The sequence below is a fragment of the Anguilla anguilla genome, chromosome 19 (genome assembly GCF_013347855.1).
Source record: "Anguilla anguilla isolate fAngAng1 chromosome 19, fAngAng1.pri, whole genome shotgun sequence".
In the NCBI taxonomy this organism is placed as follows: Eukaryota; Metazoa; Chordata; class Actinopteri; order Anguilliformes; family Anguillidae; genus Anguilla; species Anguilla anguilla.
In genome coordinates, this window is record NC_049219.1 from 6,208,630 (window position 1) to 6,236,477 (window position 27,848).

General features: G+C 47.6%; 1 protein-coding gene and 1 long non-coding RNA gene across 2 annotated transcripts in view; one reads left to right on the forward strand and one right to left on the reverse strand.

The window, feature by feature from the left end:
- The first annotated feature begins 581 nt into the window (after positions 1 to 581).
- LOC118218703 lies at positions 582 to 4,225 on the forward strand. Its single transcript, XR_004763525.1, has 3 exons — positions 582 to 676; positions 1,616 to 1,745; positions 3,132 to 4,225. It is a non-coding gene; the product is annotated as an uncharacterized LOC118218703 (long non-coding RNA).
- Positions 4,226 to 11,627: 7,402 nt separating this feature from the next.
- The window catches only part of LOC118218696 (synaptotagmin-1-like), a 29,888-nt gene continuing 13,667 nt past the window's right edge, over positions 11,628 to 27,848 (reverse strand). The window contains exons 4-8 of the mRNA XM_035401315.1: positions 25,978 to 26,145; positions 22,469 to 22,636; positions 19,224 to 19,341; positions 12,651 to 12,784; positions 11,628 to 12,084 (exon numbers count right to left, since the gene is read on the reverse strand). Of these exons, the coding sequence (XP_035257206.1) occupies positions 11,878 to 12,084; positions 12,651 to 12,784; positions 19,224 to 19,341; positions 22,469 to 22,636; positions 25,978 to 26,145 (795 nt within the window). The 3' untranslated portion in view covers positions 11,628 to 11,877. The remainder of the gene's footprint in view (positions 12,085 to 12,650; positions 12,785 to 19,223; positions 19,342 to 22,468; positions 22,637 to 25,977; positions 26,146 to 27,848) is intronic.

Sequence of the window (27,848 nt, forward strand, 5' to 3'; positions counted from 1 at the left end):
TTTTGAATTTGATGCGAGCTATAACAGGCAGCCAGTGGAGGGTAGTGAGCAGGGGAGTTACGTGGGAGTGTCTGGGGAGGTTGAAGACCAGACGAGCCGCAGCATTCTGGATGAGCTGCAGGGGTCTGGTGGCAGATGCCGGTAGTCCAGCCAGAAGAGAGTTGCAGTAGTCCAGGCGGGATAGAACCATTGCTTGGACCAGGAGCTGGGTTGAGTAGGTGGTGAGAAAGGGGCGGATTCTGCGGATGTTATATAGGAAAAATCTGCATGCCCGGGTTACTGCTGCAGTAAGTACTGCTGCATTTAAGCTGAGGTTTTTTGTTTGCTCATGCAAAATATTTTTCAGGTCAAAACAAAATTGTCCTGCTCTCTTACAGTTCTTTCAGAACTGTTTTTAGGTAATTAAAATGAATGAATATCCCACATAGTTCGGGTGACTTTAATTACTAAACTCATTTTTTCAGTTATTGTACACAAAGTCTGTACTCAGAGCTTACAGAGCATCAGCCCTTTTGCTACATATAACATTGAAATGTTGCTGTCCACAATTAGCAGATAGCACACACGTTGGCTTTGCAATGGTATTTCCATGTTCTGTATCGAATGACAACATGGAACGATTACAACCAGTCTGAAGCTGAAGTTACACTGCTTGCCACGTGCAACCTTCTTCCAGGTAAGGCACTGACTTCAATAATAAAACAGTATGGAATGTGGCCACAAGAGGTAGACATAATGAAGAACGTTTTATCTGAAGAACGGCCTTATCTGCAAAGTAACGCCAAGATAAAAAAAAGGTATATATGGTTTAACGAATATATATTAAATGCTACAGACATTGTGTTTTCAGCTTGTCAAGGCCACATTATTATAGCCCAAATATTCTCAAAAAGAGATGTCAGTGTGATTAGTCAATGAAGGGATCCTAAAGACTTACAAATTTCAACGCTACGGTTCCTGCTAAAAACCATAACATCCGTTTGCATGCTCGCAAAATATAATGGGTGACACTATACTCTCTGTTCCTGTACACGATACCAGTAGTATCCCCTTAAAAGGAACCAACCACGGTATACACTGGTATTTGACTGGTTGTTATACATGTGAAATACCACACAATCACATTCGTGGGTATGATATGAATTCACACAATCACTTTCACAGTGCATCACGGTTAATAATGCAGCATGCATTGAACCATTACCAGAGCTCCGGTTTCTAAGCTCCCACTCGGTATATCGTTAATCTTTTTTTTTTTACAACAACCACAGTGAAAAACAAACAAACAAAAAATGTGTTTAGAGACTTTTGTAATGAATCATCCTTTTTTGTGGGGAAACAACTAAATAAATAAGACAATAGACCTATGTCGAAAAAGTTAATTTAAAATTTAAATTAACATTACATTACATTACATTACAGGCATTTGGCAGACGCTCTTATCCAGAGCGACGTACAACAAAGTGTATAACCATAACCAGGAACAAGTATGACGAAACCCCTAGAGTTATTTTGGGGGGATTATTTTTTGAAAATCGTGTCACTGGGCCCTTTTAAGATCACGTTTAATACGATTGAAGAACACTTGCTGGGACGTTGAACCATTTCTGTGCAGAACTGCAGTTTTGCCCAGGTGGGGCAGGTGAGACGCATTCAAGGTGACACATCACGCTTCCGGTTTCGTCACGCCAAATGTTTACCTTTTTGAGCTGCTGACATGCGGTTTGGCTTCTCCTTCGCGAACAGTAAGTATTTTCATTTTTTATTAGCAATGTTGCGGAGAGAGCTGTGAATTAGATGCTTTTATTGTTCGGGGAAACATGAGGAATGTGCATTTTCAAATTTTAATCAAGTTATGGTAAATGGTATTGTAAACGAGTGTCTTAGCAACGGCTTTCTGTTTTCATGGTGTTTACGGTGTCATAACATTTTTGCCGACCGTGAAAACTGGCTTACTTGTTTACATTTTGGACAGATGTAGATAGTTGGTAAATCTATCGCTGTTTCCGTCGCAGCACTTTCGATACAAGCAAAATCGGAAGTAAGTAGTAGTCGCTAGTAAGTAGCCTAAGTAAATTTTATTTATAAAGCTCATTTAAAACAACTGGCGTTAACCAAAGTGCTGTACCCAAATAAAAACGCAAATAAATAATACGCAAATAAAAAAGCGCTATCCTAAAATTTCTTTTAGGCTAGTAGACTGTTAAGCCACTAGTTCTGACTGGATGTTTAGCCTAATTAAGAATTCTATTAACTAAAACATGAGCCTGTTTAGGCCCAAAGTTTCCAAAGTCAGACTAGTGGGTTTATATTTTAAATTCACATGCAGCCAGTTTACAGCTTAGGTTTTAAACACTCCGTGAAGGTAGCCTACTATAAACAAATTGAGTGAGATTGACAAACGTTCTTTTTTGTGATGCATAGTCTAGTAGGTTTGATCTAAATTGAGTTATAGAATATAGTCTTTTTCCGAAAGTGCTATTTCTCGATATAATTCTGCCGCCGTGTTAACACATTACTACGGTTGCGGGTCAGGCACTCTTCACGGTAAGAAGAAATTTTAGGATAGCGCTTCCGATATTGCTTGTGTCGAAAGTGTTGCGATGGAAACAACGATAGATTTACCCAGGAGCCACATCTGTTCAGAATGTAAACAAGTATAACGACAACGGTTCAGATGTCATTAATATGAAGGATTTTGTCTGTTCGCTCTTTCTTGTTTACATTTTAATCATTTGTTAAAGGCAACAAATCTGCCACGTGTAACAATGTATCGCCGGCCTGCTCTGTTAAGTCTTCTGATGTTATGTCGTCCCTTTCTGTTATAGTGGTCAAATCTGCTGTAGAGGTTGTTAATAGTTGTTAATAGTGTCCGCACACTGACTGCAACGTTGCTTGCAATATTCCTTGATTGTTGATTGTCCTTTGAGAGGGCTTTCGTTGTCTTTGATGGAGCAATGTTTTCCTCACAGAAGAAGATATCTCGAGTTCACAACTTATGCATGTCACCTAAAACTAACAATGGTGATTCAGAGACTTTGTTCCTGTTTCTGTTTTTGTATTTACATGGTTTATGCTCATATGCAACAGCTGTTGGTGATTTTACTGATGCTTCATCCCTTCTTTTTCAGGACAGCTTGTCTGCAACCACGGCTTATCTGTCCCCAGATGGAGGCCCTGTGTAAGCATAGGTTTTGTTTTGTTTGTTTTTGTTTCTATGCACCACTTTTGGTGTATATTAGTGCATTACTACTGCCAGTCTTCCATACTGCTACCTTTCTGCAATCAAATGAGTTCATTTGATTGCGTAGCAGTATGGGGGACTGTCAGTAGTAATGCACTAACGGAGAGTGGGGCCCCTGTCAAAATTTTTTTTTTTTTTTACCTTCCAAAAATTTTGAATTTGCAAAAAAATATTATAACCCCCATGTTGTATTCTGGGAAATTCCGGGGGGCCAGATTGCCTGCCCGTCCACTCACACCACACACACACCTCCCCCACCCTTGGGGACCACCAACGTTGCTCAGGTGCGGTCTCGGGGACTCGAACCATCAACCTCTACCTCCTGAGGATCGGTTCAGCCCCCTACGCCACATACTCCTTCGCATTTATCGCTCATTTTTTTGTGCACTTACACAGCACAACGGACAAAAGCTGCGCAAACTGAAGGGACGAACGGGGATTCGAACCCTGAAGCTCAGCGTTCCAAGCTTTGGACAATACCTTTACGCCACCGTCGTGTTAGCGGTTGCGCGGCTGCAGAAGTGGCCTGATGATGAGACAACCCAAGTATAAGCGAAACAAAGATGAAGGGGGGTTTGAACCCCCAACCTCTGCGTCCGTAGGCAAAGACAATACCGTTGCGCCACCTTCTCTTTTGTGAATCGGCCGGCTGTTATGTGGGTAGAAGAAGATGACACAACAGAAATATTTCTCAAAAAAAAAAAAAAAAAGCTGGAACCCCCCGGCCGTGGCTGGCTCAAATCTGCTGGGCGTGATGCAGTGAATGGGGTCTTGCACCACGAAGCCCCTCAAGAGTTCCTGGGTGCTCATTAGTGAACTTATTTTCAGACCTATCATAAATAAACAGGAAGAGCTTTGAATCACACAGATCCAGATTAGGTGCTCTCCTGAAATGAACTCTAAGAAACTGCGGCAAAATATAAACTGACACCCTAACATATTTTGGCTTCTTTAAATAAAGCTTTTGATTCATTGAAGGAATTCCTTTGCATTTGTGATTTATGATTAGAACAACAGGTGCGTGACAAGTCCCATTCAAACAGATGACCTAATTAAAGGTGTAATGTTGTTGCATCTTATAGGTGTGTCTGAAAGTGATTAGTTGGTTGCATTTTTTTATGCCTTTGAATGTTTTCTTTCACAAGGATGAAAAATGAGATTTAATCTAGCCAGTAATGTACTATGGAGAACACTCATATTCTGTTTTTATAAAGTGCAGTGGCTATGTATTGGGGGACAGGGCTTGTAAATGCATTTTATTTTATTTTAAATAATGAAATAAAATTAATTGTGTTTTGGAATTTTATTCTGCAATTACATTTCAGTCTTGAAAGTTGTGCTGCCATTGCTGAATAAAAATAATGCACAATAAGAACAGTGAGTTTCGGTTTCAGTAGATCTTTATTATCCCCAGAGGGCAACTTGGGTGCAGCATTAAAATCCACATACATTTGATAACCATACAAAAAATCGACTTGTACATTGCAACATTTTTTAGATCGGGCTTCCTCTGCTGTAATGCCATTTTCTGTCCAGCAGAGGGAGGCAAACTCCTGACATTACATTGCATTACATACATTGGGCAGACGTTTTTATCCAGAGTGACGTACAATAAGTGCATACCGAAGGTCATTGGAACAACTACAAAACACAAATCCAATAAGATACAATACTCATTTTGTAACAGTTATTCATAGCCATGAACACATTAAGTCCAGTTTACACATTAAACATTACTCTGACCTAACCTATGCTAAGTAAAACTAGGAGACATGACAAGCTACAACGATAATGATACAAAGTACAGTATAAGTGCTGGATGGACGTACACGCAACATGAAATTGGCACAGGAGGTACATGTGTAGCATCATAGAGGGGAATTTAAGTGATAAAAATGATCCAAGATTGCTCAAATGATCCCAGATTCATCCGAATGGCAGGGGTGCAAGTGGCCCTGTTGCCACAGAGCAGAGTGGTCGAGCTGGCGTGTAGGATTGAATCATGTCCTGTAAGTAGCCGGGGGCCGTCCTGTTGGCTGCAGGGTAGGCGAGGATCTGGACTTTGAACCTGGTCCTGGCAGCGACCGGTAGCCAGTGGAGTGACCTCAGCAGAGGAGTGGACGTGGGAGAACTTCGGAGGGTTGAAGAGGAGTTGGGGAGCAGCATCCTGAATCAGGGGACATATGAAGCCCAGCACCGATGCCTCCGAAGCACTCCCAGAGTCCGCTCAGCTCCTTAAAAAAGGGACCAGTTAAAAGCATTTAAAAATAAGACAAATTGATAATCAAACCAATATATGTAAAGTGAGATGCATGTATACTTTATTTTGGTACAATCTACATATTAGGCAGTGTAATTTAGTTTTTAATTACACACTAAACAGAGGTAAACCAGTGGAATGTGTGTGTGTGTCTGCTACCCTGGAAAAGTGAAGACTAATCTTAACCCTTAACATGTAGGTGATTTACAGCAACGTGCACACAAACACCCCGAAAATCAGTTTTAAACAATATTCTGATTAAGCATCTGCATGGTTAAAAAAAAACACGATTTATCTAATACCTGGGTTTCACATGGATTCTTTTAATAATCATATAAGGCCAATTAGTTGTGTCCAAAAATAATTACTTCACACCGCTCTGCGTGATGCTTCTGCTTCTTCTTCTCTTTGTATGATTCTGGCAGGCTAAACGCTTCCAGGCTCATTACTGCCCTCTGCTGGTCGTTAGAAAAAACCTCAACTGATCCTCAGATGCATCCGTGCATATAGTCCAATTGCATACAAACAAATCCAACTTTCCTTTCAAATAGTTACTGCTTCTTCTTGTCTGAACCAAGCAAAGTTACAAAAGAAAAAAGAAACTCCTAATTCTGAAATAACGTTCAATGCCATCTTACTTTCCTGTATCTTACATTATAATAACTTGTTCAATCGTCGCAGCCATGCCACTGTCATACCCACCTGGGTGTTTCCCTACGATGTTTAAACATCGCTTAAAACCACAGTGCCTCAGACTTAATCTTGCAGGTTTACCTGTACTGATCCTTTTCCCCGCATACAGATATACAAACAACATCCAGTTCACTGCGTTTGGTGACCTTTCGCATGCGCAGTTTTAAAAGGCCGAAATTTAAAGCCGATTTTACTGCGTTTACATGCGCAAATTAATCGAAAATTTGCGCAAAAATATTGGCATTAATTGAATGCTTTATCAGATTTTTACCATACCCGTTTAAGATAATAAAAAAGGCGATTACTTACAACTTCTACAACTTCCACAACTACCGAATTTGTGTTCCGAAACATAACAGAGAGCTGTGTTTTTCCCGTGCTTTAACGGTGATTGATGACAGGTGCGCGGACATTCGGGTACTCTGTTGCAGGTGCGTTTTGTATCCGCAAGAGCAGACCTGAGCCTTGTAGGGTCCATTAACACAGCCCAAGGAAGATAATCAACTGTCACGTTGTATGTTGTTGTATGGCATTTCATCTGCCCCAATGTCCCCCACAGATCCAGAGCAGGTGCTGCTCTCCCTGCAAGGCAAAGGCGAGACAAGAGAAGGACGGGAGTCGTTGTGCTCATAACTTTAAACACAAAAACTCTTAACAAGTGTTGTTTTATTTTTAAAACTGTAAAACACAAAATTTATGTTCCTAATATGAAGACAAGGAGATTGTGGCAAAACATATGTAAACTACTCCGTGAAAAGAAAACCAGGGCCGGATTTGGATTCCGGGGTCAAACTTGAGCATCCACACTGCAGGCAGCTGCAGCAGTACGAGATATCGGTCTGCATATTTACGCACACGGCTCTGCAGCCAGCTTTGGAGGTGAATCACCACCCATAAATACATCATCCCGTTACAGTTTCATAAATACATCTGTAAAGTAAGGCAGCCAAAATTGGACTGATATGTTCTGACAGTGTGCACAAAATGTTCTGATGGCAAGGAGAACAACCCGGGACTTCCTGCTGAAGACTAATGAACCAGAGGAACCAACGGCAACAGAGTCTCATCCAATCTAACAGGAAGACGGTGAATTGTGCCACAGCACACAAATCTATCATTTCAACATGAAGGATAAGAATTCTAAGTGCTTACCATTCGATGGGGAAGCGGCAGAGCTCTAGAGTTTTCCATTTGTACGACATGGGACAACCGCCTCTCGCGCTCGTACACAATATTTCCCTCCCGTCCTTGAATGTCACACGCTGTCTCTCTCGCTGAAAACGATCTTTTGCTGATGGAAATGAATAGTGGCAATATTTCACAAGCACTTATATCTGCGAGCCGCTGGATACTCCAGAGAGAAGTGTCATTTAGAGCAGACGAAAAACAATGCGTTATATTGACAAAAAAGCCCTTTGTTCACACACTCGCGAGCAAACACACATACACACGCACACACACTCTCACTCATTCACTCCCAAGCTGACACACACACACACACACACACATCAACATATGAAGGACAGAGCACAGAATGTACAAATAAGAGGCAAAACAGAAATGTTCTGTATCAACAGGAAATAAAACCTTTTTTTTATTGAATGTACGTGTATGTGAACTCATATAACAACGATCATAAAACTCCACAGAGTGAATCACTACACAAAAGTGAAACGGAATCGTTAAAACACCTCGTCAAAAATGAAGGTATACACAGCAATATAACCGTTAGCCCGCGGTCAGCGCGAGCAATATGGCAGCAGAAAGCACCTCCAACATCTCTACAGGGTCACAGAGAAAATTTTTCCACGCACAATAAATACTTTAGCAGGCAGTTGGTTTACACAAAGGCAACTAGGATGGTCCTACAGCATCAGATTCTAATACTTTACACAGCTTCTTCTGAAAGGTAAGTGTGGCTTTTTTCTTTTCTTTTTTTTTTGTTGTCATTGAGGTGTGAGTGTCCTTGGCCTCACAGCAAATTTGTGATTTTCTCGAAAAGGATGTTGTACGGCTGCTCGCGACCTCGTTTTTTTCTGGAGACGCTTAAAAGTGGCGTCACGTAGCATTGCAGGTTGATGGCTTTTAATACGTTAAACTTTACACACCTTGCAATGTGCTCGTGCAAAATTCCTGACCTGACACACTCCCCCATATCACTTCCAAATATTTAAAAAGGTATTTTATGCCCTGGAGTTCATTCCACAATTATGCTACTTCTGTTTAATCATTGTTTTTTCCTCTTTTTTTTGTCTGGGTAACTCATTCCATCAATGGTCCTTCAAAACAGCTATAAAGCTCCATCCAAGCTTCATAAGTGCTTCAAAAACATTTATAAATGCTTATGTCAAGAACAGCAAATGTAGCGTGATGTCACCACCGATGTAGCACGTGTGTGATTGGCTGTTATTGATATAAATATTTACGAATGTACATGTTGTGCTTTTGATGGAGTTGTGTACCTCTTATGAAGAACCAGTCTTTTTGTTTTGCTCAGGAATTTTCAGACAAATCTGCGTCTACTAAATAAAAACAGAACTTCAAGTCCCAGGACAAAATACACTTTCATGTTGCCTGATGTGCAGTCTAACAGTTCGACATTAGATTCTGGACTGAATCCATACAACTTGGAATTTTTAAAAAGTTAGGTTTGAAAATAACACAGTTATTGCAACAGTTAAAAAAAATCACCAAATATATCTGGTCCCACAGTAAAGGAAACATCACATTCAGGTCCACAGTAACTCAATACAAAAGGACTGGCAAAAGAGCCTTAAAATAATAACACAGTCAAAGAGTACATAATTAGTTATATTAATAGCGACAGTAGGACAACATGTCTATAAATAACTTGTTATAACAAATATCAGTAATAACTTCATAGTATCAGTATGTTTCCTAATCAAGTTAGTCATTAATCTCCACTGTAATAATAAATAATTACAAAGCTGGACGAATATAAAAATAAAGGGACGTGCCTAATAATTTGGTTTTTTCCAAATCCATTTCCTGAAGTTCCGATGTTGGACCTGTGTGCAAGGTTCGTAAAATAAATACGTAAATAAACCAAACAGAAGGGCTAACAGATGGCGAAAGCCTTTAGCTCTACCCTCCACAGAACCTGCGCGTGCTGCGTCCTAACCTTTTGCTCGGAAAGGAATCTGTCCAAATGTAACGGGGACGTCTTTTTTTTTCGGCCGACGCCGCCCGCGCGACGTTACGGGACGAACATACAATATTGCACGGTGCTCGACAAAAATGCTGTGTGAGTCGACCCGCTTGCGAGCGAGCGAGCCTGGCTTTCCTGCGCGCGGTCCCGCGGTTCCTCGTCGGTCCGCGCTGTCGGAACCGCAGGCTTTCCGCTCCGCGGCAGAAAGGTATGGCAGTGTTTTTGACGGACACGAAAATCACAACAGACCTGACTGGTCGCTATCTACAGGAAAACCTACATCTCTCTACGCACGGACGGCAGTCACAGTGATACACATAGCTGTCCTTATAGACTTTATGAAATGACGAATAGCTTTATAATAGCACTATTAACTACATAATAACATTTATAACACGTATAAACTCCCCCTGAAGCTAACTTCTAGTTCACACAAGAAGTTTATTTCCCCCTTAATTGACCAAAACATGTAGCTTAACCCTCTTGTTAACCCGTAGTAAAGGACGCATGGATTAATGTCTAACCTTTGCAGACCATTAACACGCACGGTTTCTCTCTCTCTATCTGTGCGTGTGTGTGTGTGCGTGTGCACGCACGCGTGTGTTTCCTCGGTGGGAAATAGGCGACAGGACAAAGATAACCGAAAGGAGCCAGCTGCCGTAGACTGGGCCCACTCTTTGTTCTCGCGCATTTGATCTCCAAAGATGGCGGCCCGTTATGAGAACGCTCCTCCCCCTTCACCGAGCCCAGCGCGCTGAATGCACGCTCAACACAGTCGGGACTGCAGCCTCTTAGCTCGGCGCCTGTAGTCAGCAGGGACCAACGGCACAGATCAGCAGCCACAGGGAAAATGGGGACTGGCAGTAAAACATGGCTGGCTACGCCACCTCCACCCACCCCACAACCACCATTTGAGGCCTTCACCGAACGTCCTAAGTTGTTTGGGGGCGCCATTATGACTGAGGATTTTGTTCCCAGGCAAGGAAAAATGCTAAGTGCTACCTGAACAGCGAGGGAATGACTTAAAGATCTCCACGGGGTCTGTGACCTCCCAGGAAATGGCAGTGATTCAACTCCTTTCAGCTTTTTAGTGAGAAGTACACCATCCTGTCCTAAAACTCTGCTGTTAAATATACAGGCTCACTGTGCAGGTTTTTTGCCAGCGCACCTTTCTTCTTGGTGTACCTTCCTCTCGATTCTGATTGGCTAAAGGCAAAAGGGACTATATGTGAAGGTCCCCAGGGAAGGCGGAACGCTCAAAACGTTTATCAAAGATTGTAAAAAAAAAATTAAACATAAAAATCATGCAGTTACAAAAAAAAAGTACTCAGAATCTCTAAAAAATATTAATCTCAAAAGGCAAAACTCCCTTCCCCCCGCCATTTTGAGTGGGGGGAAGGGTTTCTAAACCATAAACCCTAAACGGTGCACCCGACGATAAGGCGACTGGCAGGACGTTAGAAACGCGGTTTTAATCGAGCTGGAGGGACGCCGAGGGCAGCTCGGTTCAGAGGGCCAGAGGCGGGCGGGGCCCAGAAGGACCGGCAGTTAAAAAAAAACAAAGACCATTTAAGGAACAGACGACCTTAAAAACCCGGGACCTACTCACACACAGCACCCAGACGGCTTGCATGGATTTTAGATCTTTAGACTCGTATATTTTTTGGAACACGACTATCAAAGCTAATTTCGTAGGTCCTTGTTTTAAAAATAAAATAAAAATAAAAATAAAAATAAAAAACAGTATAAAAAGTCATTTTAATCATGTGCTTGTGTTGTATTCGGCAGCTAATTTTCCGTGGAACCCACGCCGGTCGATGGCCTAGTTCTTTTACCCCCTCTCCGTTTCTCGCCTCTGATTGGTCAGCGGCTCAGAGGGTGAGCGTGCTGACGTCATCCTTTGAGGACGAGACCGCGCCTCCGTGGTCTTGCGGGTTCAAAATTATCTTTTTTTTTTTTTGTTTGTTTGTCTTTCCGGAAAGCAGCGAAGGTAGAATTTTGACTTCCTGCAACGGGTTTAATACGATTGGCTTTTTCCCCGTAGCTCCGTTTTACAGCGATGTAAAACAGAACGTCTTATTAAAAAACACCGAGATACGCACGGATTAGGAAAACGGTAAACGACGTACGAACACGTAAACTAGAAATCATTTAGTCCGCATACTGATATATACAACTGTGTAATACCATAAATCGTTTCAACCATGCGCTATCTACACAGATCATATTGCTTAAAAGAAGGGGGTTTTTTTTTGAGGTGGGGGGGGGGGGGGGGGGGGGGGTCAAGGAAATGAAGGGGGGCCTCCACACCTGGACTGTTAAAGTATCTGGAAAGGCGGGGGTGTGGGTTGGAATGTACTATTCTTTTTTGTAATGTGGGGGGGGGGAGGCTGAATGGCAGTGGGTGAGTGAGTTGAGCTGTGAATCACTGAGGTATTTACACAAACGGGGCAAGGGGCACTACAGGGGGGCGGGGGGGGGGGGGGGGGGGGGGGGGGGGGAGTCCTTCCCTCATTTCTTGGTGCTGAGCTGGGCGTCGACCTCCTCTTCGGGCTTGAGCACGTGCCACTGGGCGACGGGTCTCCGGGGATTGGCCAGCATGTCGGACCAATGGCGGATCTCCGTGCCCGAGCTGTTGAGCCCCACGAACACCTTGCCGATGGCGTCGTTCTTGCCGATCTTGTCGTAGTCCAGAACGGTCACCACCACCTGCACCTTCTGCGGAGGGACGGAGAGGGACGGGGGACGGGGGGGGGGCGGGGGGGGGTGAGAGGTCAAGTGAGGGAGACCCCTCTCGTCATGTGACCGGGGAGGATCGACCAAGCCTTTAACCCTTTGAGGTCACAAATGTGTGATTAGAATGTTCTTGAACTGAACATTCTAGTGCTGATGTCACAATCACTACTGGCAACCGAAAGCAATGGAGTTCTAGACCACCGCTGTATCTGAGCTTTGGAAATGCGGACAGGAGAGGAACAGCCAATCAGGCGGCCACACGTTTCAACCAGGGGCGGGACCAGCTGCTTTCATCAAAATGGTGGCCCAACACCACCCTACGAAGTGACTCAAGTGGCACTACATGAGTTCTTCCATTTTACGTTCCATTTTTATGCCCGCAGACATCGTGCCACATCACGGAAAGTGCTAGGCTAGTACCTTTCGTTGTATAATGGCGTTTAAATACGAGTTAACCTGTATATGTGACATGCATGTGAAGACAATACAAATGAGAAGATGGTAATAAAAGGGAAGGGTTGTCAGGACGGGGGCGACGGCGGGCTCACCTGGATTTGTTCGAAGGGCACCTCGAAGCTGAAGGACTCGTTGTAGTACGGGTTGAGCGTGTTCTTCTTGATTGTCGTCTTCTTCTTCTTCAGCCTCTTGCCGTTCTGCATCAGGTGGATTTTGACGTAAGGATCTGCGGAGTTAAGAGCGGAGTGCGTTCAGAGACTGTCCCAAGCGTTCTGACGGGCGGTCGGGGGGGGGGTGGCTCTGCGCATTTAGGCCGGGGTCCGCTGGTCAAAAATAAAATGTGGACGGCCATTGTGGCTCTGATGAGAGCGGACGACCATTCTGGCTCTGATGAGAGCGGACGGCCATGGTGGCTCCGATGAGACCGGACGGCCATCGTGGCTCCGATGAGAGCGGACGGCCATTGCGGCTCCGATGAGAGCGGACGGCCATTGCGGCTCTGATGAGAGCGGACGGCCATCGTGGCTCTGATGAGAGCGGACGGCCATTGTGGCTCCGATGAGAGCGGACGGCCATCGTGGCTCTGATGAGAGCGGACGGCCATCGTGGCTCTGATGAGAGCGGACGGCCATCGTGGCTCTGATGAGAGCGGACGGCCATTGTGGCTCCGATGAGAGCGGACGGCCATCGTGGCTCTGATGAGAGCGGACGGCCATCGTGGCTCTGATGAGAGCGGACGGCCATTGTGGCTCCGATGAGAGCGGACGGCCATCGTGGCTCCGATGAGAGCGGACGGCCATGGTGGCTCTGATGAGAGCGGACGGCCATTGTGGCTCTGATGAGAGCCGACGGCCATCTTGGCTCTGATGAGAGCGGATGGCCATTTTGGCTCCGATGAGAGCGGACGGCCATCGCGGCTCTGATGAGAGCGGACGAGAGGCTGAGCGAGAGGGCCACGGGGGCAACGGGGGTGCGTATCCAGGGTTACAGACGGAGCCGTTCGTTTCCGAGGCGAGATCAAAAGGGAGAGCAGGCTGGCGTAGCATTTTAATTCGGGGGCGCGCGTGCGTTAGGATGAAAGGACCCGTGGCTCCTGGGGGGCGGTTCTGCTGGGGGAAAAAGCAGCCGGTCTTGGAGAAGGGAGAGCTGCAGATAAGGCTCCCCGTCTCGACTGGCGTGCAAGCAGCTGCCTTCGTTCCCGAGCCTGAGGAGGGGGGGGGGGGGGGGGATCGGCCCCAAATTTCAAGGGGAAATGACAGACAGGCAGACGTAACCCCCCCCCGTCCCCGGGGCTTGGCGGTTGATTGCTTCGTGACTGAAAACCCAACGTTTGTGGGCCGCACTTTGTGGAGCAGTCAGTTTCCTTGAAACGTTACGTTTCGCGCGTCTCTTCACGAAGCCGGACAGCTGAAACGATTTCAGCTCGGAGACCTTGCAGAAAGGGTGTCAGAGTCCCCCGTACTGTTTAGGTAAGCTGCAGCCACCTCAGGGGCCTCAGGGAACAGTAAATATAAAAGTGAGTCAAATCTCCTGATTGGTTTACTGAGAAATATCCTTCAGTTTCCTGCCTGCACCCCCCCCCCCACCCCCACCCCCACCCCCCATCAAATTATACTGTCTGAGCTCGAGGAGAGATGAAGCAGCCCCGCCCTCTGTTGGTCCTATCAGGCCTCTGATTGGCTGGGACCGGGGGGGGGGGGGGAATCAGGCCGAAAAATCCCAGGCATTTCCTTGCATTCCCAGTGTTCCAAATACCTTTTTTCCCCCCCTCGTTAATCTCCGAAGAGCGTCCGCCTAGCATTCCGCAGCGAGAAGCTCGCGCCCAAGGTCCCGCGTTCTGACCGTATTAGGAGCCTGGACGCGCGGAGCCTGCCGCACTTACGAGGCGTGGGGGGGGGGGGGGGGGGGCGCCGGCGGGGAATGCGGGAATGTTGTGTAAAAACCGGGCCCTTTCCCAGCTGGGCCGTCCCTCAGCTTTTGCACGACTTACACAAGAAATCTCTTCCTTAACCCTTTTGAGGTGTGAGGTCACAGATATGCGATCGGAATGTTCTTATCTGAACATTCTAATGCTGATGTCACAATCGCTGCTGGTAATTGAATGAAATGGAGTTCTCGAACAGTGACTTAGACTTAAAAAAATAAAATAAATAAATAAAAACTTCCTACTACCTACTCCTCATAATAATTTGGAAAATGCCGGAGCAACACGTTTGGGACAATGACTATGGCTCCCCTGAGGAGGGAGTGTTCAGTGTAAAATAAAAAGAGTGTTTGTTTGTTTCCTGCCCCGCATAACTTTCTGCTGCAAATGAACGTTGGCCATGCATCTCGGCGGCCTGTTACAATCTTCATCTCACCGCGAATGACTAAGGTAATCATGCTGACTGCCACAGACCCAGATCAACCCGACAGCCACAGAACTAGTTCAGTCAAGGCCATTTATAATCACCGTGGCTTTACCCTTCAGTGTTTCTGCATACGTTATGAGACTTTTCTTTGTCCAAAGATCTCGATGCACATTTTCTCACATTACATCTGACATAACGCACATTGACACCTTTTGACTTCTTTGCTAATACCGGTGTTCCAATGCACCTCTATGCACTGTGGACACGCATGCTTCATTGCGGTGGAATTACAGCGCCACCTGCTGTCATGCAAGGTGCATGTAGCCAAAGAGTTACTTGTTGTATTTACACAATAAACAGACAGATATAAAAGCTGAGGCATGGCTATATATTTTTAAGAGTTACACCTCGTGTTCTCTTACGTACTCATTACCGAACCTTAATAAAACGTGTTCGAAGGTGTTGTACGTCACAGACAGCAGAGCTCTGGACGCAGAGCTGCCCAGTACGCGAGAGGAGGAAACTCAAAGCTTCATTTCTGCAGTAAGTCTCTGTCCCTGCATGCAAGCATCCATCACACACACACACACACAAGCACATGAGCACACACTCGTACACTCACACACGAGCACACAAACAAATGCATGAACGTACACACACGCACACACACTCACATGCACACAGTCACACAAACACCCACGCACTCATGCATGCACCACAGGTATACGCACACACACACACACGCATGCACACACACGCACGCACGCACGCAGGCACACATGCACACACATACACACGCACAAGCACACGTACAGGTGCACACACACAAAGGTCAGTGGGTTTGCCTATATTATGCCCAAGAACCTTTCCATTGATCAGTTTCAGCTGGTTGTTCCTACCCAGAAGGAGTGCTGGGCTAAACTGATCCTGGGTCAGTTGCTGGAGGATAACCAGGCTTGTAAAGTGTAAGAGGTGCTGTAGGACAGTCTAACACTGGAGAAACGGATGTGTCTGGCAGACTGTACGGTACGTGGAGTCTTCCTCTTGCAACGAAGGCAGATTTAGGGCTGCCTTCGACAATAATGACATCAGTTATTTCAACAGCCTCCCATGCATTGGCCGCTGGCTGCTATTTGCTGTAATACTCCAGCCCAGGCATTGTGGTGAATGTATTTTTTTGATCAGTCAAGTTGAGGGGAAAGGTCTCTTTCTGGTCCCTCTGTAGTTGGAGAGAAAGCGTAAAACCACTATAAAATGCGGAGGAATTCATTTGACTGCACATACAGCGGTGTGCAAACGTCAGAGACCGTCCTTTCTTTTATTTACTTCCTGGCAAGAACAGCCATTAAGTACAAGTTATTTATTTTTCAATGTCAGAAAACCCAGCAAACGTATTGAACAAAAAAAATTGCACAAAAAACCTCCACAAATTTGCTTTGCCTTTCCTTCCGGCTTCCGTTCTTTTCGGGGGGACTTGCTTTTGAGTTTCTCAAAGAAATCTGCGGGGATGTTTTTTCCAGGCTTCTTGTAAACACCTCCGAAGTTCAGTCTCGGAAGTCGATCGCATTTTCAGTTTCTCTCGAAGCGAGCGATCCCAACGCACAGTCGGCGATGCTGAGGTCTGGGACTCTGGGGCGGCCGGGTCATTGGTCTGAGAGCACCAGCAGCGTGCTGAGGTAGGTCATTATCTTGCCGAAGCTGTGAATTTGCTCCAGAGGGGTACCGCGTCTTTGTGTTTCTCAGCGTCCGTGACACCTTCAATCGAACCCAAATCGCCAACTCCTGATGTTGTAATACGCAAACAAAAAACTTGCACTGATCCTTCGCTGGGCTTAACCGAAGGTTCCAAGGGTCATTTTCATTGCTTCCATTGCTCTTACTCCCAAAAATTGCTAATTTGGACTTATCTTGGGGTGGGGGGGGGGTGAGGGTTTGGGGAAGGGGGGCGTTCACCACCACGGTGACTGCAGGGCGTGAGGGTTTGGTGCAGACCTCGTTATTTTTTTTAAATGGGCAGATCGCTTGTTAGATCGCAGTCCAGCATACAGCTCATTTCATTTCAGACGTACCAAAAGTGTCAAAAGCGATTTCTGATACAGAAGGCTTTTCCTATTACAGTACCAAACACTGGCTTCTGAGCTTAGTACCGAAAATGAGCTCAAGGTGTTTAAATCAGTGCCAGAAAACTGTGCTGATTGGCCTTGTACTGAGAGGGCTCCCGCTGTTGAAGGCTTTTAAAATGGCTACCAAAACGCGCAGTTAAACTTGTTTGTATATTATATCTCTGAATCCCCTGTTTAACGATGTCACAAAATACACAGTTTTTTTTTTATTGTCTGCTTCGTGCAGATTCTGACTGCTCCTGGCTCCTGGAGTCTCTGAGGGAGAGCTTGAGTGCTAAAGCGTATTCAGGGGAGACGCCGGGGGCTTACGGAACACGCCGGAAAATTAATTTGATTTGTGATTTTTTCCCCCCAAGGGGGGGGGGGGGGTTCAGTACCTCTCGCCGGGGGCCGTCGCTCGAGAGGAAATTACAGCCCCCTCTAACTGGCAAATTGGGGAAACGGGACGTCTCGCTGTCGAGAGCCGGGCTTCAGGACAGCGGGCCAGGGTGCGATTTTTCGCGAAGCGTCGTGTTTACACGCGTAGCCTTCTTTTTCCCCGCCCGGCGTTCGACGCGAGACGAGCGGGCGCGCGTGTCATTTCCTGTCAGCCGTTTTAGCCGCAGGCGCCGAGGAGCTCGGCGGATTTCCGCGCGCGGGGACGCTAGTCGCGTTATCGGACGTAATTTCGGTCTTGTCGACGCCGACGCCACGTCCCACGCCCAGGAACGGTCTCGCCGCGGGGCCCCTCGTTAAATAATTGCACCCCTTCTAATTGAGACGTCCGCGAAAACGCGGGCGAGCGCCAGAGGGGGCCGGATCCCCTGGCGCGGCACTCCACCGATGACTCCCCGCCCCCTCCTCTGGGAAACGCGAAGGCGGCGGTGAGCGGTAATCACTGTTATTACGCGCCGCCGCGGCGCCTATTTCTGCGCCGGCCCCGTCGGCCGCTTTCTGAGCCCGCCGGCGTGGCGGCTCGGTCGCGGGGAGCTGCGAGACCGACGGAAGGACGCGGGGAGAGAGAGAGAGAGAGAGAGAGAGAGAGAGAGAGAGAGGCGGGCGGAAAAGCGAACGGGCCTCGGACATTTTCTTGGCCCGCGATGTAAAAAATAGGCGGGATTTTGTTCTGTTTTGGTAAACGACGCCCGTGTCGCTGTCTGGAGTCCGCAGGGGGCGGCGGGGGATGGTAACGGAGCCTCTCCATTTCCTCTCCAGTTCCTCTCCATTTCCTCTACGGTTCCTCTCCGGTTCTTCTCCGGTTCTTCTCCGGAGGAGAAGTGTGTATGTGTGTGTATGTGTGTGCGTGCACATACACACATTTGTGTTTTTCCATCGTTCCACAGTCTAGGACTCACACAAGCCTGGATCGCACATCTCTCCTTCATGCTGACTAACAGTACAAATACGCACGAGTGCTGGCGATTGGCTGCGAAAAAGAGGCCAACTAAAACCCCAGGCCAAAGAGTCGCACCCCACACCTAAACCCAGGTCTGGCTCGGCGGATTAATCCGACTCGAGTGCTGAGGCTGGAAGTAGTGCGGCAGGCTGGAGGCGCGCTCCGTCGGGGACACGGACGTTGAGCAGCGACGCGTCGTCCGAGACACTGGGCGGAGACGGACGGACGAAGTGCCATTAACGTTCAAGGGCTGATGGGAGAAACGCTTCCTTTGAATCGCCGCCGAAGTGATTATTTGAAGAGGCTGCTTTTCAAGGGAGATGGGGGTTCAGCGTGGGGAATCACAGAGGGAGGGGCAGAGCATTATGGGAGCATGGGACACATCCATCAAATCGTCCCCCCCCCCCCCACCCCCCCTCCCGGGACTCGGTCTTCCTGCTCTCTGACTGATGAGGATCAGTGTGAGAGGGGGACGAAATTAACCCCCCCTCCCTCTCTCTCTCTCTCTGTCTCTCCCCCCTCCCCCCCCCCCTCACCCCACTACAGCTCTATTTTCTGAAGGCCGGCAAAGGGCAGCTTTGACAGGGGGCTGCAGGCTCCAGTCCTGAAACCAGTCGGGGTGGGTGGGAGTGTGGGGGGGGGGGGGGGGACGAGACAAGTTTTTGTTTCTCATCCATCTATTTCTTTTTCATATTTTAAATTCTGATCTGTGATCTGGGTGTGTGGTGTATCTTGGCTTCGCCAGCTCTGTCCCGCCACCCGCACCACCCGATTGGCCGGATACACGTAGGATACCCCCCCCCCCCCACCTCTCACCTGATAGGCCGCCCACGTCCATCTTCTTCAGGTTCTTGGCCTCCAGGACGACCACGGTCAGCTTGCCGGCGGTGGGCACGTAGCGCAGGGAGAAGCAGATGTCGCCCAGCTTCTCCTGCTGAGAGACGGAAGGGGAGGGGTCACGAGTGGGGAAGTAGGGGGGGGGGGCGGGACCACAGGGGACCGCCCCCTTTCCTTCAGCCGACGGCGATTGGCATCGGAGGTCGCCGGAGCTGCCCAATGAATAACACCCCGCGTTTCAGTTCAAAGTACATTTTATTTGTGTCGTGCTTTTGGCAAGGAGGCTGCCATGAACAAAATATGGAGACAGGTAGCAGCGGGTTATCTGGGAGTGACTGGACCTGGACCCCGCCCTTAAAACCAGCCACTGGGCCAAAAAAAAAAAAAAAAAAAAAAAACGGTGCCCTCATCGTCCGCTGGCCGACCCGCCCGCTGGCGTTTAAGGGAGGTTCATTTCCCCGGACCTACAAACGTACATGCGCTTCCAAAAAAGCGACGTATAAATATATGATAAAAAATATAAGCTATAAATATAGCTCAAGTTACACCTACATTTTGACAGATGAGGACACAGAAAAATCTTGTTTTCATGTGAAATTGAAAGCTTATTTTGTTTTCACAGAAACATGGTTGTGATGACCGTGTTTCCATGCTGCAGGACCCGGTTATTCTTTCCAAAATGGCTGAGCCGACCAGCATTTGAAATCAACTGACACCCGCGTTTTTCCAACCTCAGACCGGCCAGTACGTGCTGCGGATGCAGAACGCTGAAGCGGTCGCGGCGACGGAAATCAGACGGCGGGGCTGCGATTTCCTCCGAGAACTCGACCGTGCTCTCGCGACCCTGACCGCTCAGCCGAGCCGATGCGTTTTCACCACCTGCTCGTTCAGAACAAGCCGCAGGGCCCCTGATTTGTAATACGTCTCCCGTCCAGGAGGAGCGTCAGGACGGTTATTCTGCGGGAAGAAATGAGCCAAAGAGAACAATCGATGGCTTTCCGGCAGATAGGTGTGAATGATAAGGGTAAATCTGGAGTGTGGAAGGGGTGTGTGGGGGGGGGAGGTGGGGGGCGGTTTGTTCCAAACAGTCAAATGAGGATTTGGGCTGCCCGTGCTGAACCCTAGAGCCCCTCCCCTGGCCCCCCCCCCCCCAAAACCCAATCCCTGCCCTTGACCTCTGTGTTCCCTCTTCTGTTTTCTAACCCCACTATGCGGACCCAAATATATTACATGTTTACCATGAAAAGTACACTGAGTAAATATATTTTCATACGTAAGAGCTCTTGAAATATATTCTCAACACGAGCACAAATGCTGAATCACCCAGTGACCTGCAACCCTTATGTTTCATTTCAGAAATATGTTTTCAAAAGTTCAATAAGGATTTATAATAAATCCAAAAAAAAAAAAAAAAATGTATAAATGTAAATGACTACCATTACATAATCATACCCTGGACAAATTGCATCTTTCCCTTTCATTCCAATATGGCAACCCGCCATTTTAAAATTAATTAGCCCACTGTAGATAGCGAACGCACGACATTCGGGAATCAGCAAGAGAAAGGTCAAGCGAGCTGCCGAGCGACGCATTTTAACTGGGATCAAAAAGGATTATGGGAAAACGAGATCCTTCGCCGTCCGCGGGATTCGGGCGGATAAGACGGACGGTTTCCCCCGAGCCCGCGGACGGACCGCCGACCGCGGCGGGCACCGAAGATAGCGGGCCTTCGCCGGGCCGCACCGCGCTCGCCGATTTTTCTAATTAACCTTTGCGTTAGCTGGCCGGGGACCCGGGGGGAGCGGCGTTTCCATGGCGACCCGTGTCAAAGTCGCCGCGCGCCGTGACATTTCCCGTGGGAATTGAATTACCGCTCAGGCGGCTCAAGCTCTGATTAATGGCGGGAAGTGAAGCGCAGTGGCCTTATACAAAAAGCCAGGAGAAACCGACGTCTGTGCCCGAAATCCTTCTGAAGCGTCACTCCATCTTAGTACTTTAGAAGACAGCAAAGGAATGTTAAAGTCTTTGAATAAGATTTTGTCCAAACAAAATCCATTCTCTTTCAAAATTCCAGAGTGAGAGCTATGAAGTTATAGGTCAGTATAGGTTAGGTATATGTTTTTGACAGACTGGGTATCATTTGGGTATAGGTCTGGTAAAGGTTGGGTATAGGTCTGGTATAGGTTGGGTATAGGTCTGGTACAGGTTGGGTGTAGGTCTGGTATAGGTCTGGTACAGGTTGGGTGTAGGTCTGGTATAGATCTGGTACAGGTTGGGTATAGGTCTGGTATAGGACTGGTACAGGTTGGGTGTAGGTCTGGTTGGATATAGGTCAGCTATAGGTTGGATATAGGTCTGGTACAGGTTGGGTACAGGTCTGGTCTAAGTTGGATATAGTTCTGGTGCAGGTTGGGTATAGGTCTGATATAGGTTGGGTATAGGTCTGGTAGAGGCTGGGTACAGGTCTGGTTGGGTATAGGTCTGGTACAGGTTGGGTATAGGTCTGGTATAGGTTGGGTATAGGTCTGGCAGAGGCTGGGTACAGGTCTGGTTGGGTATAGGTCTGGTACAGGTTGGGTATAGGTCAGCTATAGGTTGGGTATAGGTCTGGTACAGGTTGGGTATAGGTCTGGTAGAGGCTGAGTACAGGTCTGGTTGGGTATAGGTCTGGTACAGGTTGGGTATAGATCTGGTATAGGTTGGGTATAGGTCTGGTACAGGTTGGGTGTAGGTCTGGTATAGGTCTGGTATAGGACTGGTACAGGTTGGGTGTAGGTCTGGTTGGGTATGGGTCTGGTAGAGGCAGGGTATAGGTCTGGTACAGGTTGGGTATAGGTCTGGTAGAGGCTGAGTACAGGTCTGGTTGGGTATAGGTCTGGTACAGGTTGGGTATAGATCTGGTATAGGTTGGGTATAGGTCTGGTACAGGTTGGGTGTAGGTCTGGTATAGGTCTGGTATAGGACTGGTACAGGTTGGGTGTAGGTCTGGTTGGGTATAGGTCTGGTAGAGGCAGGGTATAGGTCTGGTACAGGTTGGGTATAGGTCTGGTAGAGGCTGGGTACAGGTCTGGTTGGGTATAGGTCTGGTACAGGTTGGGTATAGGTCTGGTAGAGGCTGGGTATAGGTCTGGTACAGGCTGGGTATAGGTCTGGTACAAGCTGGGTATAGGTCTGGTAGAGGCTAGGTATAGGTCTGGTAAAGGTTGGGTATTTTGATGCCTTACCTCCTCTTTCTCGGCGCTCTGGATGTCCCGCCACTCCTCGGTCACGCGGCTGAAGTCCACCTTGTTCATGGGCACCTTGATGTCCCCGATGGCGTCGTGCTTGGAGAAGCGGTCGAAGTCGTACACCGTCATCACCAGGGTCTTCCCGCCCAGCTCAGTGTAGGGCACCTGGTGGCAGCGTTAACTTAGCGGTGAGATCAGTGGCAGCGTTCCGCTTTCGACCCTTTGCCCAACACCAGCAGATCCGCATGCAAGGAACCCACACGGCCCCCCCTGGCAACCCCATCACCAACACCAAGAGATCGGCTTCTGCCCATCAGGCACCGGCAGCCATGTTGAGCTGAAAACGTGTCAGGGGTTTTGCGCTTAACCAATATGAACTGACGGACACGGTATGAAGGCACATCATCTCCTCTAAAACAAGCAGTGAATGGACAACCCCCCGGTCGTTTCAGCAGTGCAGGTGAACAGAGAAGGCGCTACGAAACCGTCTGTGGCTTTTCAAGGCGTTCCTCCCATGCACGGAGCTAGCAGTGCACTTGCTGAAAAGTGCAGGATTGCATGCTATTCGTTTAGACTAGTCACTTATACTAGCTTTGACCTCGCTGGCCTGAAGGGGAAGGCTGGGTTTGTGTTGCAGGTTTTAACCGCGCTCTAAATGTTTAGTTTAGAGCAGGAGCGGGGCTCTACCACAAGGGGCAAAGTAATTTAATTTTGTGCAAAAGCACACAAATAAGATACAGCAGGGGAACAAGCTGGCAAAAATATCTACCTCATAAAATATGTATGATTCAGTTTAACTCCAATGTAAACAGCTCAGAGAAATCACGGTGGATCGCATCGTTTACAAAGCTAGACACAGACAACAGAGGAAACACACAGACTGGCTGAAGGATCTACCCAGGTTGCAATTTCCCCCAAATCATTATATCTGTTTCCCGTTTTATCCAGTGTCAGACAAGCAGGATTCAGTCAAGCCGAGTGCACGTCGACTTTGGTTACAGCTGAGGCCCGCGTTTAATTATTCCCCAAAATGAACAGCAAATATTAGCTGGCAACTGAACTACTGTTTGAGCTGCTCATGCCTGTCAGTGATGCAGGCTGACAGGGAGAGGACAGTCGGAGACCTGGGCCCGTCCTCCAGGTACCCTCGGAGTTAAAGTGCTGATCTGGGGTCAGGTGGCCCCCCCTAGCCGTATCCTAACTTATCCACTATGAGCTCAAGGGCTAAACTGATCCCAGATCAGCCCTACTACTCAGAGATGCTTCATGAGCACAGGCCCAGGGCTGGTTCATGGCACCATGAATCCATGAGTCATGAATCCACAAACCACAAATCATGAACCATAAATCATGAATCATGAATCCACGAACCACAAATCATGAATCATGAATCATGAATCCACAAATCATGAATCATGAATCCACAAATCATGAATCATGAATCCACGAATCATGAATCAGTAATCCACAAATCGTGAATCATGAATCCACGAGTCATGAATCATGAATCCACGAACCACAAATCATGAATCATGAATCATGAATCACGCGGCCTTGACTGGCAGGTAATTTGGTTTTGATTCGCGAAAGATGTAAAAACGGCAGGGGGAGGGAGCGCTTAGCGTGCTTAGCATTTAATTTCCGATCGCTCGGAGCAGAGCCGTCCGCGCAAGGATTCGCTCAAACTCGTTTTGCAGCCGCTCGATTGGTCGGCGGACGGGACGTCGGACCAGGGTCGGCCCGGTTTTCACGCGCCTTAGTTATTTCACTTGGATGACGCCGCGGGCTCTCGGAACGGGACTACGACGATGATGACGATGATGTCACTCGTGCGCCCGATTCACAGGTCTGGCGCTCTCCGGACTGAAACGCTACGCGGCGAGAGGATCTGTGCCAGCGCGCTGTAGGCTGAGCTGGCAGGCGTCTCTCCCCACATATGGCACAGGTACGAGAGCGCGGCGGGACCACCGATCGCTGCGCGCGACGCAGCTGGTGCGGATTTAAGCACGGGACGTACAGGGAGCACGTCGCAGAGCTGAGGTTGGGAACGCAGGTCCTGTACAATATTTGTAACGTAACAGGAAGATGCAGCCATTTTAAAAAAAGTGTTAATCTTTTATTGACGGGAATCGTCCACTTAGCTTCATGTAGTTCGGCTGACCGGTCAGATTAACGAGCACACACATGCACACGTATGCGCACTGCATGCACACGTATGCACACTGCATGCACACACATGCGCACACATGCACACTGCATGCACACACATGCGCACTGCATGCACACACATGCGCACACATGCACACTGCATGCACACACATGCGCACACATGCACACTGCATGCGCACACATGCACACTGCATGCACACACATGCGCACTGCATGCACACACATGCGCACACATGCGCACTGCATGCACACACATGCGCACACATGCACACTGCATGCACACACATGCGCACACATGCACACTGCATGCACACATATGCACACACATGCGCACACATGCGCACACATGCACACTGCATGCACACATATGCACACACATGCGCACACATGCACACACATGCACACTGCATGCACACACATGCGCACACATGCACACACTCTTTTGAAACATCAGCAGCGTAAACGGCCTCTCAGAGGCAGTCAGTTAAAAGCTTTTTAACGATGCAGCTGGAGATAGTCTTAAAGAGCTGGTCTTGTGAGATTCCCCCCACAGCATCGCTGGGTTTATGGCCTGCTAACGTACTCATCAAAAAGCACACCTCGAGGAGATATCCGACTTAATCAAAGGGGACGAAACAGAGGACACGGCAATGACACGCACGGAAGTTTCTAGAAAAACACGGAAGGGGTCGGCGCTGTGGCACGGTGGCCAGCCAGGGGAGACCGATAGCCATGTTTTGCAGGTGCGAATCCGAGATGCCGCTGCACCTGCGATGCCACTGAACGGCTTCCACAAGCGCTCAGCTGTGCTGACTGATAGCGTGTTTATTGGGTGCTGGGCACGTCGCTCCGGATACCGGGAGTTTGCCAAGCACATAAACGACATGCGCACCCCGACAGTACCCACGCGCCCCGATACAAACGGAATAGCCTGCAAAGCACTGAAATGAAACATGTTATTAAAGGTGTTTGAACGGTAAAGAGTATAAGTCATATAGACAAACGTATTGCTGCTTTCAGTATTGCAATATATACAGTGAGCTCCATAATGTTTGGGACAAACGTTATTGATTTGGCTCTGTACTCCACGGAATTTTATTTATAATAAAACAATTATGTGACAAAAGTGTGGTGAAAGTGCACACTCACTTAAAGGGCATTTTAAATTTCATTAAAAGGCATTTTTTTCAATACATTTCTGTTTCACCATGTGCAAATACGCCTGTGTCCCAAATATTATGTACGTTTCAAAGCAATACACTGCTGTGAAATATATTCATCACACTAACACTGACTTGCAATATATTCCATTTCTTTTAGGGCAAGGCCGGCCGTACCTTGAAGGTGAACTGCTCGTTGAAGGTGGGGTTGAGGGTCTTCCTGTGGACCTTGGTCTCGAACTTCTTCTTCTTGTCGGGCAGCAGGTACACCTTGACGTAGGGGTCCGAGGTGCCGCCCATGTCCATGGCGGGGAGGTCGGCCGCCTGGATGATCCCCACCATGAGCTGGATGGGGGGGGGGAAGGGGGGGGGGGGCGGGCAGAGAGGAAGGAAGTTTGAGCTCCGCGCGAGGGGAGCGGGTGTGCCAAAAACCACCGAGGTGCACATCCCCCTCCCCCCCCTCCCCATCGCGGCCGGCGATGTCTTGCCCCCTCTCTCAGGGAACAGGGGTTTACCCGTCGCGCGAGCGATCGTTTCGATACACCGCGACGCCGTTTCGGTGCGGCTAAGCTTCGGGCGCTAACTCCGCCGACGACTCCCGCCAACAACGAAGCGGCGTCCTCTCGAGCGCTCCCAATTACTTCCCTTCGTCTTCCGCTCCCGGACGCGCAGAAACGGCTTTCTGTTTTAAGCAGGGCAAACACGCGCGGTGGCTTAAACGCGGCTTTGTCGAACAGAAAGCTCGTTAAAACGTTAAAAAAAAAAGGTCTCTGCGCGCAACTTCATCTGTTAATCAATCGCTAATCGTTCGGCAACTGCTAACGAGGCTAAGCGCTGAAGATTTGGGGGGAGAAAAATACAAATTAAAAGTATGCATGAAAAGTAAAAATTAAGGAACAGACTGTGCGAATAAATCTTTATAAATAAACCAGTCACAGAGATGTGAAGTTTAGGGGAACACCTCCATAAAGGCCAAATTAAGAGGCACTGCCTTTATATGGAGGAAAACACCAGAAGCCGACAGTGAGACTGCGTGCAGAAGCATGGAATCCTATGGTATACACTAACAGGCTAGTACAGAAGTACAGATGATTATAGTATTGACTAATAGGCTAGTACAGAAGCATGGAATCCTATGGTATACACTAACAGGGTAGTGCAGAAGTACAGATGATTATAGTATTGACTAATAGGCTAGTACAGAAGCATGGAATTCTATGGTATACACTAACAGGCTAGTACAGAAGTACAGATGATTATAGTATTGACTAATAGGCTAGTACAGAAGCATGGAATTCTATGGTATACACTAACAGGCTAGTACAGAAGTACAGATGATTATAGTATTGACTAATAGGCTAGTACAGAAGCATGGTATCTTATGGTATAGACTAACAGGCTAGTACAGAAGTACAGATGACTATAGTATTGACTAATAGGCTAGTACAGAAGCATGGTATCCTATGGTATAGACTAACAGGCTAGTACAGAAGTACAGATGACTATAGTATTGACTAATAGGCTAGTACAGAAGCATGGAATCCTATGGTATAGACTAACAGGCTAGTACAGAAGTACAGATGACTATAGCATTGACTAATAGGCTAGTACAGAAGCATGGTATCCTATGGTATACACTAACAGAGTAGTGCAAAAGTACAGAGGATTATAGTATTGACTAATAGGCTAGTACAGAAGCATGGAATCCTATGGTGTATACTAACAGGCTAGGGCAGATGCACAGAGGTCTATAATGCAGACTAACAGGCTAGTACAGAAGCATGGACTCCTATGGTATACACTAACAGGCTAGTACAGAAGTACAGATGACTATAGTATTGACTAATAGGCTAGTACAGAAGCATGGTATCCTATGGTATAGACTAACAGGCTAGTACAGAAGTACAGATGACTATAGTATTGACTAATAGGCTAGTACAGAAGCATGGTATTCTATGGTATATACTAACAGGCTAGTACAGAAGTACAGATGACTATAGTATTGACTAATAGGCTAGTACAGAAGCATGGTATTCTATGGTATATAC